This window comes from Theobroma cacao, chromosome 1 (genome assembly GCF_000208745.1).
Source record: "Theobroma cacao cultivar B97-61/B2 chromosome 1, Criollo_cocoa_genome_V2, whole genome shotgun sequence".
Classification (NCBI taxonomy): Eukaryota; Viridiplantae; Streptophyta; class Magnoliopsida; order Malvales; family Malvaceae; genus Theobroma; species Theobroma cacao.
Window position 1 is genome coordinate 34,264,370 of NC_030850.1, and position 18,318 is coordinate 34,282,687.

The 18,318-nt window shown below is 34.9% G+C and overlaps 3 protein-coding genes across 4 annotated transcripts; all 3 read left to right on the forward strand.

The window, feature by feature from the left end:
• Nucleotides 1,239-7,188, forward strand: LOC18614089 (CAAX prenyl protease 1 homolog). Its single transcript, XM_018128483.1, has 14 exons — nucleotides 1,239-1,338; nucleotides 2,527-2,674; nucleotides 2,790-2,874; nucleotides 2,956-3,051; nucleotides 3,197-3,262; nucleotides 3,391-3,489; nucleotides 3,669-3,782; nucleotides 3,885-3,995; nucleotides 4,414-4,476; nucleotides 5,211-5,303; nucleotides 5,853-5,966; nucleotides 6,197-6,268; nucleotides 6,380-6,445; nucleotides 6,777-7,188. Exons 1-14 carry the CDS (start codon nucleotides 1,308-1,310, stop codon nucleotides 6,891-6,893), a joined length of 1,275 nt encoding a protein of 424 aa, XP_017983972.1. The 5' UTR covers nucleotides 1,239-1,307; the 3' UTR covers nucleotides 6,894-7,188.
• On the forward strand, nucleotides 8,293-11,233 carry LOC18614090 (probable serine/threonine-protein kinase At1g01540). The gene is made up of 7 exons (XM_018128478.1): nucleotides 8,293-9,074; nucleotides 9,526-9,630; nucleotides 9,751-9,873; nucleotides 9,979-10,149; nucleotides 10,307-10,436; nucleotides 10,522-10,731; nucleotides 10,837-11,233. The coding sequence occupies exons 1-7, from the start codon at nucleotides 8,509-8,511 to the stop codon at nucleotides 10,999-11,001; spliced, it is 1,470 nt and encodes a 489-aa protein (XP_017983967.1). The 5' UTR covers nucleotides 8,293-8,508; the 3' UTR covers nucleotides 11,002-11,233.
• On the forward strand, nucleotides 13,906-16,397 carry LOC18614091 (protein BPS1, chloroplastic). 2 transcript variants are annotated; one of them, XM_018129955.1, is made up of 3 exons: nucleotides 13,915-14,024; nucleotides 14,202-14,287; nucleotides 15,101-16,397. In XM_018129955.1, exon 3 carries the CDS (start codon nucleotides 15,115-15,117, stop codon nucleotides 16,171-16,173), a length of 1,059 nt encoding a protein of 352 aa, XP_017985444.1. In that variant the 5' UTR covers nucleotides 13,915-14,024; nucleotides 14,202-14,287; nucleotides 15,101-15,114; the 3' UTR covers nucleotides 16,174-16,397. The 2 variants fall into 2 exon arrangements, with proteins under 2 accessions (XP_017985445.1, XP_017985444.1); XM_018129956.1 differs by lacking the exon at nucleotides 14,202-14,287 and having other exon boundaries at nucleotides 13,906-14,024.

Genomic DNA, 18,318 nt, shown 5'->3' on the forward strand with positions numbered 1-18,318 from the left:
CTATCTCTTTCTCAGAATTTGTACACACAATCTTCAATGTTTTTGTTGTATTATTAATTATATAAAATAATATTTTAAATGAGTTGAAATTCTTCCTTATTATTATATTTATTAATGCAATGCAAAATTAGCCTTAATCCTTTTTTCTTCAAAAAAAGGAAAATTACTACGATTTATTTATTTATAAATAAGAAAAAATTATGAGAAATAATCATCTTCATAAGCTTATTCATAAATAACATTCAATACAAAGTTAATTGTTTGTTTTTATTCAATTTTAATCATGAAATGATAAAAATACCCTTAAAGATGAATTAAATGCTCTAAATTTTTCTCTCCCACCATTAGTCTGCTCTGCTCTCCATTTTTCTCTTTTGTCATTCAACTCTCTCTAATTTTATTACTATCATCGTGTTTTGGTTTATCATTCGTTATCTTGTCATATCATCGTTAATTTACAGATCAAAAAATATGATATGAAAAATAGTAATATATTTTTGAATTTATTAGTTTACGTTCACAGAACCCAAAAGCATGACATGGTGAGTAATAATAACTTATTGTGTTTATTGGTGTTAAGTTTTTTGATGATTCAAGTATATGGTAGAACGTGATTCATGTCTTGACGTGTAAGGTCAATAAGAAGAAATAAACTTTGGCGTTTAACATATAATGTTAAAACTTTGGACTTAACGTGTAACATTTGGTGTTTAAGCTTTAATTTTGGCGTATAATATCTCATACTAAAGTTTTAACTAACATCTGTTACTGAAGTTTTAATGTACATTATCGTTTTGTTTTTTTTTATTATTATTTAACCTGACTTGTTATTAAACATGACTTGTAACAATAAATATATATTGAAAAATTATTCAATGTCAAAGTTACTATTGAGATGAAATGGATTTTGGCAAAAATATATTATCCAAAATCTTTTTTTTGAATAATTAGCTTTTAAGTTATTTTATTTATTACATTTTCTATAAAATACCATGAAGAGTGATAATTTTTTTTTCAATATGACATATAACAATATTTTTTTTAACGTGTTAACTTGATTATTAAGAGAAATTTTATCCAAGTATTTTTTTTAATTAAAAATAGTTAAAATTTAAAAAAATTATTTTCGAAAGCATAAAAATATCATCCCCTTTCAAAAAAAAAAAATATCATCCTCATCGGGTCGAACGCGGTTTGAAAACCCGTACCCGTCTAACCATTTATATATCGAAGACCTCAGCTCTAAAACCCTCCTCAGCTCCTCTCTCTCTCTCTCTCTCTCTCCCAGCATTCTTCATTGATACGACATGGCGTTCCTCTACATGGAAGCTGTTGTTTGTACGCCCTTATTAATCTTCTTCCCTTTTTAGCTTGAATCTACCTCCTTACTTTCCAGATTTGTTATTGCTTTTTCTTGCCAAAACTTGTTGATGAGTTCTTTTTGTCTATTTCTCACGATATTGGTTTTTTCTTTAAAAGGAAATAATTCTAGTTGGATTTTAATTGTTCAAGCTTTACGTTGTCATGGGGATTTTCCTTTCTTGTTTATTTTGTTTTTTCCTATTTATAAGTTTCTCCCGTGGTTCTTGAAATGAACTACGAAGCACTTCTTTTTCTTTTTTTTTTCTTTAATTTCCATAGATTTGTTAGAATATATTATTTTTCTAGTTTTGGTTTGCATCCACGCATATGAATGAAGTTTCTGCTTGATTTCTTGTGATTGAAAATTCTAGGTTTTGAGGTTAGATTTTAAGCATCTTTGGACTTCTTTTTTATTTGATTATATATATGTAGAAATGAGTTAAATTTATGTAAAACCTATTGGTAAACTTGTTCTGTTTAGTGATTGATATTTCGGAAAAAAGATAAAACTTTTTAAAGACTATAGGGTGGAAGGAGATGTGGGTGATCAATTAACTAAGTAACTTGCAAGTAACTGTACAATTATGATAGAGAAGCTTTTCTCATTAAAGAATCTGAAGTAGGTACTTGAGTTTTCACTGTTTCGAGGCGTTTTATGTATTGAGTTCTTGGTTGTGTCTTATTTTTAGATTGGTTGTGTGTTTATTATACTTGTTTTCTCATGCTTATTTTGTTTGTATCGATTTCATTACTGATTATCTTCCCATTGGTTGCTGATAAACCTGGGGAAAGAGAATTAAAAGGGCAATTCCAAATCTTTAGGCATGTCTTGATGCCAGAAATGAGCATTGAACTGAATTAACTTACTGGTTATGGGGCCCAATGAATTTTTAGATAAAAGACTTCAATCTCTGAATCTGTTTTCTTTCCTTGCCTTTCCCTGCAATGCAATCTTTTTGGCTTTCGCTTTTTCTGTTTATTAAGCCATTTGTTGTGAAAAGCATATGAAATAGATTTTTAGACATGTCTATGACATATTTATGTTAAAGAAATTGGCTTGTTAGTCATTATGCTTGTTGTAGTCTGATGGTTATGTAATTTAGAGTTTGTAATAGTTCTCTCTATCTCTTTTTCTCTCCCTGACATACCCTTTATTGTTTACAGGTTTCATGATATTAATGTACTTCTTTGAAACTTATCTGGATCTGCGACAACATGCTGCTCTCAAACTGCCAACTCTTCCAAAAACATTGGAAGGTGTAATCAGCCAAGAGAAATTTGAAAAGTCTCGAGCCTATAGTCTTGATAAGAGGTCGGTTTTGTTGTTTCTTTTGTTTATTTACAAGGCTTAACATCATTAGGGGACCATCAAGCTTCCATTCAACTTGTCTTGACATTATCTGTGACGCATCTCTCTTAAATTTCAGCCACTTCCATTTTGTTCATGAGTTTGTGACAATCTTGATGGACTCTGCAATTTTGTTCTTCGGCATATTGCCTTGGTTTTGGAAGGTGAGTACTTTGGTGTTTAACTAGTGGATACTCCTTTTGTTGATTTTCACTATCTTATTTTTTAATTGTTATTTACTGCAGAAATCAGGAAATTTCTTGCCTTTAGTTGGTCTAAATGCAGAGAATGAAATACTGCACACCCTTGCATTTTTAGCTGGTGTTATGATATGGTCACAGGTGAAGTCATGATATTTCCTTTTCTCTTCTGGATTTTTTAGTACAATTGTTACTTTGAATAAGTGCACCTAGTCATTGTCTGTTGTGTGCCTCTTATAATCTGATCAATAGCATTGACCATTTATTTTGTATTTTTATTATGCAGATCACTGACTTACCCTTTTCTCTCTATTCAACTTTTGTGATTGAGGCCCGACATGGTTTCAACAAAGTTTGTATTCTTAATCACTAAATCTCTTTCCCTGTACCCTTTTGTTTTCGTATTTACCTTTGTTTTGGACCGTTTGCCATTTTAAGATCATCTTGCTGTTCCTAACTTTTTTCTCATCTGTTTTTCAGCAAACAATATGGTTGTTCTTTAGGGACCTTATCAAAGGAATGTGTCTTGCTATTGTACTTGGTCCACCCATTGTTTCTGCTATTATTGTGATAGTACAGGTAAAATTACGTTTCTAGCATTTGGTCGCTGTTGGAGAATATTACTGGTCCTTATTATTATAACCAGAGCAATTGTTAGCATAACATAACAACAAGTTTTTACATCCTGATTTACTCTAGCCGTTTTGCTATTATGTCATCCTTCTCATTTTGGTGAATCTTAATTTTTGCGATGGCAGAAAGGAGGTCCATATCTGGCTATCTATCTTTGGGCATTTATGTTTGTCCTTTCTCTAGTGATGATGACACTTTACCCTGTTCTAATAGCCCCACTCTTTAACAAGTTTACCCCTGTGAGTATTTCAAAATCATTGTGTCGTAGTTTCATTCAAGCATCCTTTTTTCCTAAGTCTAATGATTTTTGACTTTTTGTTTTGCTCTGGTGTGAGAAATAGCTTCCAGATGGAGAGCTCAGGCTTAAGATTGAGAAACTTGCTTCCTCCCTTCATTTTCCGTTAAAGAAGTTATTTGTTGTTGATGGATCCACAAGATCAAGCCATAGCAATGTAAGGATTCAACTCTTGTATTGTGCATCTGTTGGTATTCTCCAGTCTTCGTATGCCTTTTTCTTCCTTACACCTTTTAGTGTAAACTTTGGAATCTTTATATTTTTATTTTTGTCATATTCCATCATTTAGGATTACATCGTTTCTTTGCTTTGCAAAACCAGTTATGTAAAGATTTGAACTGATAGTCTGATTGTGAATACTTTAATCCTTTTGCTTTAAAGACTCATGACTGCTATATAAGCTAGGAATAGTATTGTGATGAACTGGTCAATATGGTGGAAGACATCGAGAGACGCAACAAACAAACTGAGCCTATTTCAAATTGATAATATCCATAACTTCAATCACACTAACACTGATTGCAGAAGTTGTTTTATTATCCCATTTATGATTCACTGTTTTCAACATCGTGCAGGCGTATATGTATGGGTTCTATAAGAACAAGCGCATTGTCCTTTATGACACTTTGATTCAGCAGGTATGGATCTAATAATAAATAAAATATTTGTTGTTATCTTATGCTTGTCCTTCCCTTTCTTTAACTAAGATTTTTGCATTAGGCAAAGAACGGTTGCAACTTATGAGTGTCTTTGCGTTTTATTCAGTTGAAGGGTTACTATTATTGCCTGTGTTCCTTGATAATTTTCTTCATTGTGAGGCGCACAGGACCTTCCTGTAAAATATTTTAGGTCTTGATTTTAAATCTTGTGGAATGATTATCTTCAAGGCGGAGTAACTATTAAGTACTAGAATCGTTGTCTTCTGATCTTCAGTTCAGAGTCAAATCTCTTGTCAATTCTCAACCTTATTCCTTCTTGTGTTGAACACGATGGCTGTTATGTCTCTGACAGTAGTTTGTGCCTTTTGCATTGTGCATATTTTACTTTTTAAAATGGGCATATTGTCCAGCGATCTCGGAGACTTTTGAATTTATTTTTATAAATGCTCTAATGCCTATGCTAGTAGATTTTCTCTCTCAGCAAACAATCTTATCACTTATATATGACCTTATATATAAGTCCTAAATGTTTATCTTGATTTTGAGGACTCAATTTGAGTTAACATGGAAAATTGTCACTGAAAGCATTTTTGTTTTTTCAAATTTGTGAGAGGACTTGGGCAGAATGATAAACTATCTCCTTACTGTCTGTGTAGTGGATGTTCCCTTAACACTTGGGAAAGGTCTTACATATTCAGGATTTTTTTTTGTAGTGCAAAAATGACGAGGAAATTGTAGCTGTTATTGCTCATGAACTGGGGCATTGGAAGCTTAATCATACCATGTACTCGTTTATTGCTGTGCAGGTATGCTGTGGTTGTTCTCTTGCAATCTTTTTCCTCTGGAAAAAAATAAAAAATCTAGGCACTGTTTTATTCATTTATTTATTCTTTGGATAAATGAGCACCATCTGAGGACAATCTTATAGTACATGATTGATGATAATAATTTTCTATTAGAAAATATTGTGTGTTTTTGTAGGTTTGGAAAAAAATCGCACGGTGTTTTTGGCTACTTAGCTTGCAGTTACTTTGAGCTCTGAGGGTGAAGCTGTCAAACCTTATGATAGTGCTCATGTAGCAAGATGATCCCATATCCACTCTCTGGCACTAATAGATATAAGGAAGATGAAATCTAGAGACATGGCAATTAGCAACAAGTCAACGGCTTAAGCTGCAAAACTAGCAATTATTCTGCTTAATGTTTTCCAACATGATCTATTAGTGGCTTTATTGTGATGTTATGCTAGATTTGTCATATTCAATTGGAAGTGGATATTTATAGTTTCTTGTTTTAGTGACTATATGTTTATTTTGATGTTCGGTTTGTTTTCCTTTTCTTCCTTTCAAATGCAGATTCTTACATTTTTGCAATTCGGAGGTTATACTCTGGTCAGGAACTCAACTGATCTTTTCCGAAGTTTTGGGTTTGACACACAGCCAGTACTAATCGGCCTTATCATATTTCAGGTACTAAAATATCAAAACAATGTCCTGTCAGTTGAAATACCTAGTCATTATAATGGGATGTACTCTATAAGCATAACTAAACTTTATCAAGGCAGTGGGCACATTGTTTAATCTGTTCCATGTAGATAGGTTTTAAGGCTATGAAGCTTTGTTATTCTTTTATCACGGAATGGAAAAGAATCATTTGCCATAGAGCTGTTAACCATTTTCTCTGATGTTGTCATATGCAGCATACTGTAATACCAATCCAACACCTTGTAAGCTTTGGTCTCAATCTTGTAAGCCGGTCCTTTGAATTTCAGGTAGCTTCTCTTTGCAGTGAATGCTGGTTTACAATTTTAGTGCCTCTCTCTCTGTCCTCTCATTAATCTTCTTTAGACTGTTATTAATCTACTGTATTTTTTCTTATGTAGGCTGATGCGTTTGCTAAGAAGCTTGGCTATGGATCTGCATTGCGTGCTGGTCTTGTGAAGCTGCAGGTGAATATCTAGTGATTTTGACTTTCCTTTGAATTGGATTTACCTATGCCGTTACGAATACAAAGTCTGCTTCATTCTGCTTATCTTTATGCCTAGCATTTCTAATACTCAATGATTCGTAGCTAGGGCTTGCAAGTCATGATTATAATTCTTCATCATTTCTTTATACAATTCTTGTTAATCCAACTTTTTTTTAATAATTGAGTTTCATATATTTCACTTTCGTGATGGTTGCACGTGTTCATGTTTAATAACATGTAGCTTAGATGAAAGTTATTGAATTTGAAATAAATGCCAGGTTACTGAACTAGAGTTTTCGCCCCTTTTTCAGGAAGAAAATTTGTCAGCTATGAATACAGATCCATGGTACTCTGCGTATCACTACTCTCATCCTCCCCTGGTAGAAAGATTGGCTGCAATTGATGAACCTGACAAAAAGGAAGACTGATATGGAGGAAAATATCCAGACTGGCTTTGGGATTATTTCATTTAATTGTAATACTTCTTGATCTGTATGAGTTGCATCATCTTAAGTTTAACTAGTCCAGGCAAGCACACTTATTAGTCAGAACCTAGTTTACAGGAACTAAACAAAAAGAAGCAAGAGAAAGGGATTGGGAAAAACATGGAATGCAACAAAGCTTTGATTAGTATGTCCTGTCCTGTTCTATATCGTCGTCTACGGTCTTTGAATTTTGCCTCATCTACGGGTCTTGTTATAATAATTAAAGCTTAATTGATGGACATAACCACTGATTTATTCTGATGCCACAAACTTCATATAAAAGAATAACTAAAATGTTTTTTAAGTTGTAATGTGTTTGTCAAATTCAAGGGAGAATAATGCATAAATTACAGTTTCCTTTTGGTAAGTAAAACCTTAACCAAATAGGAACTGGACTACACAATTAAGCTTTGCAACTTCTAGTCCGGTGCTCGGTCACCATTCAAAATGAAAAAAAAAGAAATAAAAAAGAAAAAGGTGGCACGTCTTGTTAAACATCCTCTTTCCCCGACATCAAGTTTTCCTGTTTAAAGTTTAGTAATTAAAAAAAAATATTTAAAGATTCCAAAACGATTATCAATTCGAATAATTCAGAAGCATATAAATAATTTGATGCACAAGATATTAATTAGTGGTGTAACATATGATATAGCCAAAATAACATGATATCATAGCTGAATCATAAAGAGGAAGATTTAAACTATTAATTTGCCCCTTTACGTGGTTGTGGTGATGATAGTACAATAATGCATATTCTTTCTTCTTCTCTGAAAGCTTCAAGACTAACCCATCTGTCTTTAAGCCACAAAAACAAAAGTATTATTTCGTTTTCGAAACTATTGTAACATTCCATTATGTTATGTTGTCTGCTCAACCTTCTTGTGTGTTTTGTTACTACTACTGCTACTTCTGTTTCTTTCCTCTACTTGTGAGATGCGGTGCTGCCGCCACGTGTGGGTCCTACTCGGGCTTGCTTTAGCACCACGTGAAGATCTGACGTGGGACGTCCCTACGTGATCTGTTTCGTCCGATTTAATCTTGACCGTTAGATGGAGTGGACCTCCCCCCTTTTGAAAGCTTAGCTACATCAGCACTTGTCCTAGAATTCCCCTTAACCGGTCACCGTGCCGTCTCAAATTTTTGCCCACAACTCAATTGTCCAAAATGGAAAAAGAAAAGGAAAGAGAAAGGACAAGGACAATCCCGTCATTTCATTGGGTTACTTAAATCTTCAACTCCAGCTAGACACTACCATTTTCTAATTTCATTAATTAAAAAAAATAAAAGAAAAAACAGGCAACCTTATTTAAAAAGTACAGAAGATCATTGAAAAAGGAGTTGCAGTAGTGGAGAGCAGAACAAAAAAAAAAAAAAGTCACTCTCTTTCTCTTTCAGCGGATCTCTCTGTCTCCATTGTGCTTCAATTATTCTTTTTGATTCCGTTTTTCTCTTCCCATTTTTGATTCCAGTCAGAACTTTGATTTTCCGGCGGGAGCTGATGCCGCCGGATTTTTAAACTGTTTTGCAATACGAAGAAGATTTCAAAGGAAAAGGAAAAATGTCAGTATACGACGCCGCATTTGTTAACACGGAGCTATCAAAGCCTACGTCGATTTTCGGGTTGAGGTTATGGGTAGTGATCGGGATTCTTCTTGGCTCACTCATAGTCTTGACTCTGTTTCTTCTCTCACTTTGCCTCACAGCTCGTCGCAAATCTCGCAGACACCAGCACGTGGATCCCACGCCACCAATCTCCAAAGAGATCCAAGAAATAGTCCATCACCCGCCCGCACCCGATCACCACCATGTCGCCCCTCCGGTGCCGGAGATTCAAGTGGACCTGGGAAAAGTGGAGCACAGGGTGGTGTTCTCGAGTGGGGAGAGTAGAGGGCCGACGAGTGCGGGGGCGAGTGTGAGTGAGACGGCGTCGTTCGGGAGTGGAAGTGTGGGGCCGGAAGTGTCTCACCTTGGGTGGGGAAGGTGGTACACTTTGAGGGAATTGGAATTAGCTACGAATGGATTGTGTGAAGAGAATGTGATTGGTGAAGGTGGCTACGGAATTGTTTATCGTGGCGTTTTAACTGATGGAACTAAAGTTGCTGTTAAAAATTTGCTTAATAACAGGTACCCCATTTTTTGTTTTCTTTAATTGTGTTATATTTTTGGTTAATAAGTATGTCATTTTTAGAAATGAAGGTTCTTTTGTGGATTATGTACCTTTGATTTAGTTAGTTTTGCGTTATAGTAGTAATTAGTTTGAACTTAATTTGATTATAAGAAAAAGATGGTGTTTTTCCTATTATGGAATTGATGAATTCATACAACAGTTAGCTACCTCATTGTCTTTGTTTTTTTTTGGTTTAAAATTCTTGCCTTGTGTTGGTTAGACCTTGTGCTGTAAAGTGTAAAGAGCACTGCTTTTGAGGAAAAAGAACTCATAATTAGGCCTGGATGATAATGTTTTTTGTTAGACTTTTGTCAAATCTCTTTTTGTCTTCTTTATTCCTTTTTATTACATATATATGTTTGGTTTACCTACCAATTAGCTCATCAAAGTAACCAATCAATCCTTCAGGGGTCAAGCTGAGAAGGAATTTAAGGTGGAGGTGGAAGCAATTGGGCGTGTACGACACAAGAACCTTGTAAGATTGCATGGATATTGTGTTGAAGGGGCATATAGGTAGTGTAATTATCTTCCACTTTGGAACTGTGGTTTTTTTAAAGAAAGAAAAAGAAAAATCTGTACTCTTTTTTGAACAGTGTAAAGAGAAGTAACTTTATATCTGGTTTTGTTGTTCAGGATGCTTGTATATGAATATGTTGACAATGGCAATTTGGAACAGTGGCTCCATGGGGATGTTGGGGATGTCAGTCCTCTTACATGGGATATTCGTATGAATATCATTTTGGGAACAGCAAAAGGGTATATCAGTTTGAGTTGTATTCTTTGGTTCATGTACAATTGTTTAAATTCTCTATTCACTTGTGATGGTTCTCTTTCTGAGTGTTTATTGCCTTATTGTTGCAGTTTGGCTTACCTTCATGAGGGTCTTGAACCAAAGGTCGTCCATCGGGATGTAAAATCTAGCAACATCCTAATTGACCGCCAATGGAACCCCAAGGTTTCCGATTTTGGGCTTGCTAAACTCTTGTGTTCTGAAAGGAGTTATGTGACAACTCGAGTGATGGGGACATTTGGGTTGGTTAATTTCCTTTTTACAGTGTTACATGTTTTTGCCTTTTATTTTTTTTTTAAATTGAAATTAACCATTATGGATGTGTAAATGTGTATTAAGAATTGCTGTGAGTTTGTCAATCTAAAGCAGGAAAATCACTGTTGGTTTTTTTTTTTCCAGCTATGTTGCTCCAGAATATGCTTGCACTGGAATGCTTAATGAGAAGAGTGATGTCTATAGCTTTGGTATACTTATTATGGAGATCATTTCTGGGAGAAGCCCTGTTGACTATAGCCGACCACAAGGAGAGGTTAGACTTCACTTGACATATTAAATTTCGTTCTTCATTAGTCTAGTTTTACAGCTCTAAGTTGGAAATGGCGGGATAATTGCAGGTGAATTTGGTGGACTGGTTAAAAACCATGGTTGGTAACCGAAAATCTGAGGAAGTAGTTGATCCTAAGCTGCCTGAGATGCCTGCTTCAAAAGCACTTAAACGTGTATTATTGGTTGCTCTTCGATGTGTTGATCCTGATGCAACAAAGAGGCCAAAAATGGGGCATGTTATCCACATGCTTGAGGCTGATGATCTGCTGTTCCGTGATGTAGGCACCACTTGCATACTATAAATTAGAATTTGTCGCATCAGAAAGAAAATTTCATGTTATTTTCTTTGCAGACCATCTATTTACCTTGATCCTGTTTTGCAGGAACGTCGGGTTGCAAGAGAAGCGTCCAATTCACATTCTGATGATCAGCAAACAAATCGCAATGCTACAAAATTAGGTGATAGACGATTTGATGGGGCCTCTGCTTCTGATACAAGTGAAGGTGATACCGGGAGGAACCATCACCAGCCAACTAGGTGGAGATAGCGCTATCAACATTAGGTGACTAACAAACTGAAGCCTCTCTTAAGTTTTTGAAGCCTTTTTTTTTTTTCCTATTAGTTCCCGAGTATTTTGTTGTATCTCCAATTCTGAGAAACAATAATCTGCATTTATTCTATGTTTGATTTACATTTTTTTCCCATATATAATATACAGTATGCATTTGTATAAATGGAAGAATTCATAATTCTTATACCAATTGTAATTGATTGTCTTCTTTCTTGTTTGTAAGAAAAAACGAGCTTTCCATTCAATCTTTTCCTCTGTTTGATTATCAGTTAGATATTCCCCCCCCCCCCCCCCCTAAAACTTTGACATGGTTTGCAACACGTAGTTTTCCAACTTTCAGCATCATCATCATCATTGCTAACCCTGAAATTAGATGGGGTATTGGTGGTGGACCATTTATTCTGATAATAGAAACATATAGATTATCCATCTGCTTCACTGACAATTCCAACATTGGATGGTGGCGAGAAATGGACCCAGCAACCGGCTAATTGATCGAAACTGCCTCTTTATTCATGTGGTTTTTCTTATCCCTTGTTGGAGTTGGACCAACTTGCTAGGAAATACAGGATAGCTCTCTGCTGGCTTGTTAGATTGGTTTCACCATCAATGCCAGAGCATGCTTTTGTCCATGGAGCCTAATAAGGACATTTGGCATGATGGAGTTAGGCTGGTTGTGCCTGTTTCTGATGGACCCTTTTGCCTTTGGCATTTGACAATCTTTGTTTGATACTTTGCTCTCTCGGGACTTGGTCTTATCCTAATATTCTATTGAACCAGTCTTCCCATCCCACTCAAACACAACTATTCGCCTAGTTGTCCTTTTGGCTCCTTGACATAGTGATGCATTATCGACTAGTATCTCATTAGCTCTGTTTTGATTCTTTAGCCCTTTCTACCACAATAAATAGGAATATTGGTGAGAGCTCCTTCATTTCCTGGACCATGTCAAGGGATCTTCTCTTTCACATGATATTATAATGGTTCAGACGGTATAGGATTTGCGGCCATTTAGTATTAAATTACTTGACGCATTATGCAGCTTGAGATTTAAAGTTAGGGGTGCTCATGTGATGCCTTAATGGTTCAGAGGAGGTAGACCGGCAGATGAATTATTTGCCTATAAACTATCAGAAGAAAGGGGACAAAGATTTTAATTTTCAAAACCCCTTTGCAGGAGACATGGGAATGGCGTATCTGATGAATTCTCAGGCTTATTGCCTCTGCCTATTTATTCTATTAATCTTTTGTCCCCCTTACCCTTTCCTTGAAGAAGACAATGCACCATAAATTTCCATCTGTTTTGTTCTTTACATACTAGAGAAAAGGCATAGATTTTCATTATTTGTTGGAAGGGGAAGTTTGGGCGAGAGATAACTAAGCTCATTCCTCACGCAATAAGTTAAGACACTACGCATTTGCCAATTCAGGCAAAATTTATTGGATAGTAATTTACGCACTCTTGCTATGTATTGTGGAATTATATAAAGGGGGTTCGTTTTTCACTTATAATAATAACATGCATGCGTGGTAGAAGCTCTTTGTGTATACGGCAAACATTGGGTGCCAGCCATGGAACAAATGACAATTCTTTCTAGAAGTTGACGGCCTAGAGTTTTGCGAAGTCGTTTTACTTGATGTTGGTTCTGTTTATCAGAAACTGTCGGACAGATGGGTTTGAATTATACAATTGTGTCAACCGGTTTTATGATGCAAAAATAATTTCTATTGTATAACAGATTAATCTATTTAATTTTATATAACAAATTTATAAATATATACTAATCATGTTAAAATAAAAAAATTATATATAAATTAATTAATTTCATTAATCGTATTTAAATATGTTAAATTTTTAACCATATGATATCTTGTAACTTGTATTATTTATACGCTCACCTTTGATAGCATGATTACAGAATCATTACGGCAATGAACTGAAGAATGAGGTTGAGATAAAGAATGCATCGTGTGATCTAGAATCTTCATTCGTGTAGCGGCCAGCAACCGTAGGATTATGTGAACAAGCCACTAAAATACAACAAGTAGAAACAGCGTGCGGCAATGCTGCCTCTGACCAATTCCCTGAGAAAGGGTCACCATCGCTTTTATTTGGAAAAAGTAAAAGATTACCTGCCGTGCTTGGAATGCCTTAACCAAAACCAATAATACTATCAAGGAACCGTGTTCAATGCGTTAAAACCTCCACTTTTAGTTTTCACCATCTTCTGTAAGCATCCCGTCCTTAAAACCAATTATATAGACAGTTTTAAAACCATGACACTATTGTCTTACACCTAAAAAATTAAAATTAAAATTAAAATTTATAATTAATGTCTAAATTTTACACATTATCAATTGATCACATGTAATAATCTCGTTAATAAATAAATTTTAAAATTAAAAATTTTGGTTTTTATTTTTTGTAAAGGAACACTATAGTATATAAATCTTATATATCGATAATTTATTAATATAAATTTAATTTACAAACACTATAATAAGTCGTTGTGTCAATGGTAATCATAAAGACAATCTCATTTTCTAGACGTTGGAAAAGGAAAATCAGACTTGGAAACATCCAGCCGGCAGCTCATTTATAGCCGTTGGATTTGCGCCGAACCCTGATTGGTTTTCGGTGCTTACAATAAACGGGGTTTGGTAGGGCTGACGTCTGGCCCATTGGAAAATAAGAGAAAAAGAGAATCCCAATTGAAAAGTCCACATCGACGAGCCGACGGCCCCTTAAACAAATAAAAAAATTGGAAAAAAGAAAAATCTGGTATCCTTTAAATCCAATTTTTTCCATTAATCGTCTTCCACGTGTACATTCTGTGACCGATTACTCGTAACAGGCAGTGATCACATCAACACTCCTCATCTTCAACTACTACACAAAAAGACTATCCACATGTTCCAAGGGCGAAATTTCAACGAAGCCACAACAACCACGTTTTGAAGCTTTCATCGAAATTTCCCAAATCTCTTACGAGTACTAGGTCAGGTTTAATTCTGATTTCTTTCTTGATCTTCTTTATTCTCTCTTTTTTTGATTTTAAACTTTTGAAGTGCTTTTCTTTGCAATCGTGAAGAAAATAATTTTTTTTCCCTTTTGGAGATGAAGATTCTTAGTTTTAGAAACATTTTTAGGTTCTGATTTGTTTTTTTATCTTCAGTTCTTAGCAAATCCCTAACATATCTGTGGAGAATTTTGGTTCTGCTTGCTGTAATAGGTATCTTGGCGTAAAGATCTAAAATTTGGGTAAGTTTTTTTTTTTTGTTTTATTTGTTTAGAGATTTGTTTGACTTCATATTTCTGGAATTTTTGGTGTTCGATCTGCTTCAGATTCATCAGATCTGGCTCTATTTTATGTGTTTTTGACTTTGGATGTTAAAGATTTGTGTTTAAAGATGCGATTTTTAGGATTTCTTTGAAGTTTTATCTTTTAGAATGATTTTAATTTGTGTAGAAATGACCAGTCTGTTTCTCTGTATCAAGTTGACCTAATAATCAAGGGGGAAATTACGTAGAAATAAAGCAAAAGATAAGGTGGATAACCAGGGGAGGAAATGAAGGCAATCGATGAGATATCTGTGTACTACGTTGATTGCTTTCTTTCCATCTCTGCTGGATTTATAGTTACACCATCTCTTTTGCATGTATTTGTCTTGATTTTGGTGTCAAATAAATGGTCTTTGCTGCTGTCAATCATTTGTCAGTACCCACAAAATTCAGCGTATCTAATTGTGTATGATCCTTACGGGGGTTAGATCTGCTTGCTATGGTATTGAAGAAGGGTTCAAGTTAATTTCCATTTTTGATTAGAAATGAGAGGGAGGGATAAGGAGAGGCACCCTTATTGTTGGTCATGGAACTTAATGGTTTGTTATGATTAGGGAGACGATGATTTTAAAGCTTGGCCTGTGTATATTATAAAGATGATGTTTAGGGTTTGACCTATGGGAATTCAGGGCGTTTGATGTTTGTCATAATCCTTGGAATTATTGATGGTGATTTGATCTTGAAGTCTGGTTTTCGTCATAATGATTGAATATTTTGTTTTGGATCTTGCAGTAAATAACAGTGAAATGAGTCGTCCTCAGGAACCACATCGCCCTTTCTTCCCTTTTGCAAATCCTTTCCGAATGATATCACCCAAGGGTTCTCAGTTGTCTCCAAGACTTCTTTCTTTGTTGAACACGTTTGAGGCCGCCTTGTTAGAGAGGCTGCAAAAACTTGTGCCAAAAGACAAGGATGACATCCTTAGCTTGTCATGGATGAAACTAGCTATGGAGTCACTTTCTGAGATTCACTGTGACATAAAAAACCTGATAACTGAGCTTGAGCTTCCTGTGACTGATTGGGATGAGAAATGGATAGATGTGTACCTGGACATCAGCGTGAAGTTGCTTGATATTAGTATTGCTTACACCTCCGAGCTTACACGGCTCAACCAAGGCCATCTGTTACTTCAGTGTGTTTTGCATAGGTTGGAGTCCAACACCCCAGAGCAGTTCATGCGGGCCTGTTCCTCACTTGATAGCTGGAGACAGCATATTGGCTCAAAAAATCCCAGAGTTGAAACTTGTCGCCCAATCCTGGACAATCTAGTGGAATCATTGAACTTGCCTAAGGTTAAGAACTCTGCAAAAGGAAAGGTGTTGATGCGCGCAATGTATGGAGCTAAGGTGGCGACTGTATATATCTGTAGTGTCTTTTCTGCAGCTTTCTCTGGTTCTGCCAAGAATTTATTAGATTTACCTGTTCCTGATACACTACCATGGGCACAAGTTTTTTCAAATGTGCAAACTACCGTGAATGCAGAAATTAGAAATATATTTTCTTGTGAAAAATTTACAGTTCTAAGAGAACTGGATGCTGTTGATGCACTTGTCAAGAAATTGTATCCTTTGCTCCAAGATGGGTTGGGTCCTATTGAAGAGGAAACGTTTAAGAATTCTGTTTCAGATTTGAGAAAATCAGCAGAGAAACTTTCGCAAGGGCTAGATAATCTTTCAAAGGTAGTAGATGGCTTTTTCAAAATAGTTTTGGGTGGGCGTGATGCTTTGCTTTGTAATCTAAGAGCAGGTGGTACTGTCCCAAATTCAATGCTAGGAAGAAATGTAGGAGAGCAAGTTGTGCGGTGAATCATGAATGTGATGAAGCTAAACCCTTCTGTGTGCAGATGGTTTAGGTATCAGACCACCTGTTTTCCGACTAGCAGACATATATCACCTTGTTTGGGTTATGGCAGTACATGTGGTGTGAGTTGTAAGGTGTGTTACGATACTAGTTTACATCATTGTACATGTATTTGTACCATGCTATGGCAAAAATTATATATAAAAGCTTATATTTGTTTGCAAATGTTCTTTAGTTGTTAATATTGTCAATTGTCATTACTCTGGGATATCAGTTATCAATGTGTTGCTGACCTCCTTTAGCTTTGCAGCTCAGGCTATTCTTGATACGTATAGCATGCTTTAGCAATGAGTCGAAGACTCTGAAGATCATGCTACCAACTGTTGGTATATTTTTTATGTCGGATGTTTGATATGAAGTGGATAATAGGTTTGGATTCAACTGATATATATCCTAGTTCAACTCTGTCAAATTTAGTGAGGGGCTACTCTAATTGTGTACTTTTTGATCTTTGCATGCTTTTCTTTCATCCGGACATCACTTACTATATCATCTTTGTCACAGAATCATTATAGGAGGAATCTATTCTTCTCAACCGGGGAGAAAGTTCCTTCCTGATTAATGTCTTTACATGGTGAGTAACGACAATTGATGAAAGTTCCTTGCTGATGAAACATGTCAGCAAAGGCCTTGGTATTTCCAAATTTATCAGATTCGTGGAAACTGACAAGTGATGCTCAATCCAGATGGACGATGGTATCATGACCATGGCAGCTGAAGCCAGAAGAGTTTTTCTCATGTTTATATTTGATGTATTGTCAGTGTATATAAATTATATATTATCAAGTTATTAAAATATATCATCTCATTAATAAGATAAAATCAGAATTTATTAAAGATTTAAAATTAAATATTAAAAAGTTTAAAATTCATTAGATATTTAAAATTAAATATTAAAAAATTTGTCACATTTAATGATGTAAAAAATTAAATTTATTTTTACTCTCTCTAAAATCTCTTCCACCCTTCTCTCTAACCCTTGTTATTTCAAAAATTTATACGGATCTGCCATGCCTCTTTAAAAAATCCTTAGGATCTTGTATTTTTTTTTGGGGTTAAGGTTGTTTTATTCTTTTGGATTTAAAGTGCAACGGGAAAGAGTAACTTTCTCTGTGAACTCTAATCCACCTTTCCTTCTACACTTTCTCTTTTTTTTTTTAAACAATTGAAAATTTATTTAAGTTCAGCATTATTGTACATGTGCTACCGACAATGAAATTTTCATTTTAGAGTGTGAGATTTGAGATTGAGAGTCTTCGGTCTATATTTTTGTTATCTATTCGATTAGCTATTTTCATAAGATTATAATGGGTATTACTTTTTTAAATGTTTTATAATGAAAGAACTCATGGATTGATTTTTTTTTGTTGAAGAGTACTCATGGATTAACTTAACAATGTTGATTTCTTAAACATTGAGACATGCAAGATTTTTATTTTGATTAGTTTCTATGGTATTAGACAAAAGTTAAGCATGTTATACTGTTTCTGCAATTGTCCTAGATTAATGCAAAGGGGAAGAACTCATGGAAGAGAGTGTAGAGATTAAGTAAAAGTTTTTAATTATCATCATTCTTGAAATTGTATAATTTTATCAAATTTAATCTTAATGGAAGAAGAAGAAGAGAAGAAAATAATGGAGTTGGAAAGAGATAAAAAAAAAAAAAACAGCTGAGAGGAAGTTGAAGAGAAAAAAAAAGTTTTTTTTTTAAAAAAATTATTAATATTTAATTTTAAATTAAAAAATATACATTATTAATACATCAAATATAAATTCTTTTTCTTATATCTTGCTACTGTTTGTTTTCTTAATCATCAGACTAACATAACCTCCCATGACCGGGGCCCATGGCTTTTGTGCCTTGAGTCAAAGGACTCGGAGCCCTGGTTCTCCCACTCGCACGATCCTCTTCAGTAAAAACGAAAGAAATTAGAGGGTATTATCGTCTTTTAGTACCCCCCAACTTGGCTGCCATTATTAGACCTCGGGGTTATGGCTGCGGATTTTGCAGACCTTGTAAGGGCCAGAGAGAAGTTGAACTGCAAGGAGGAGTACTTTTTGGTCTTTATTATTTACGTTTGCCCATGACA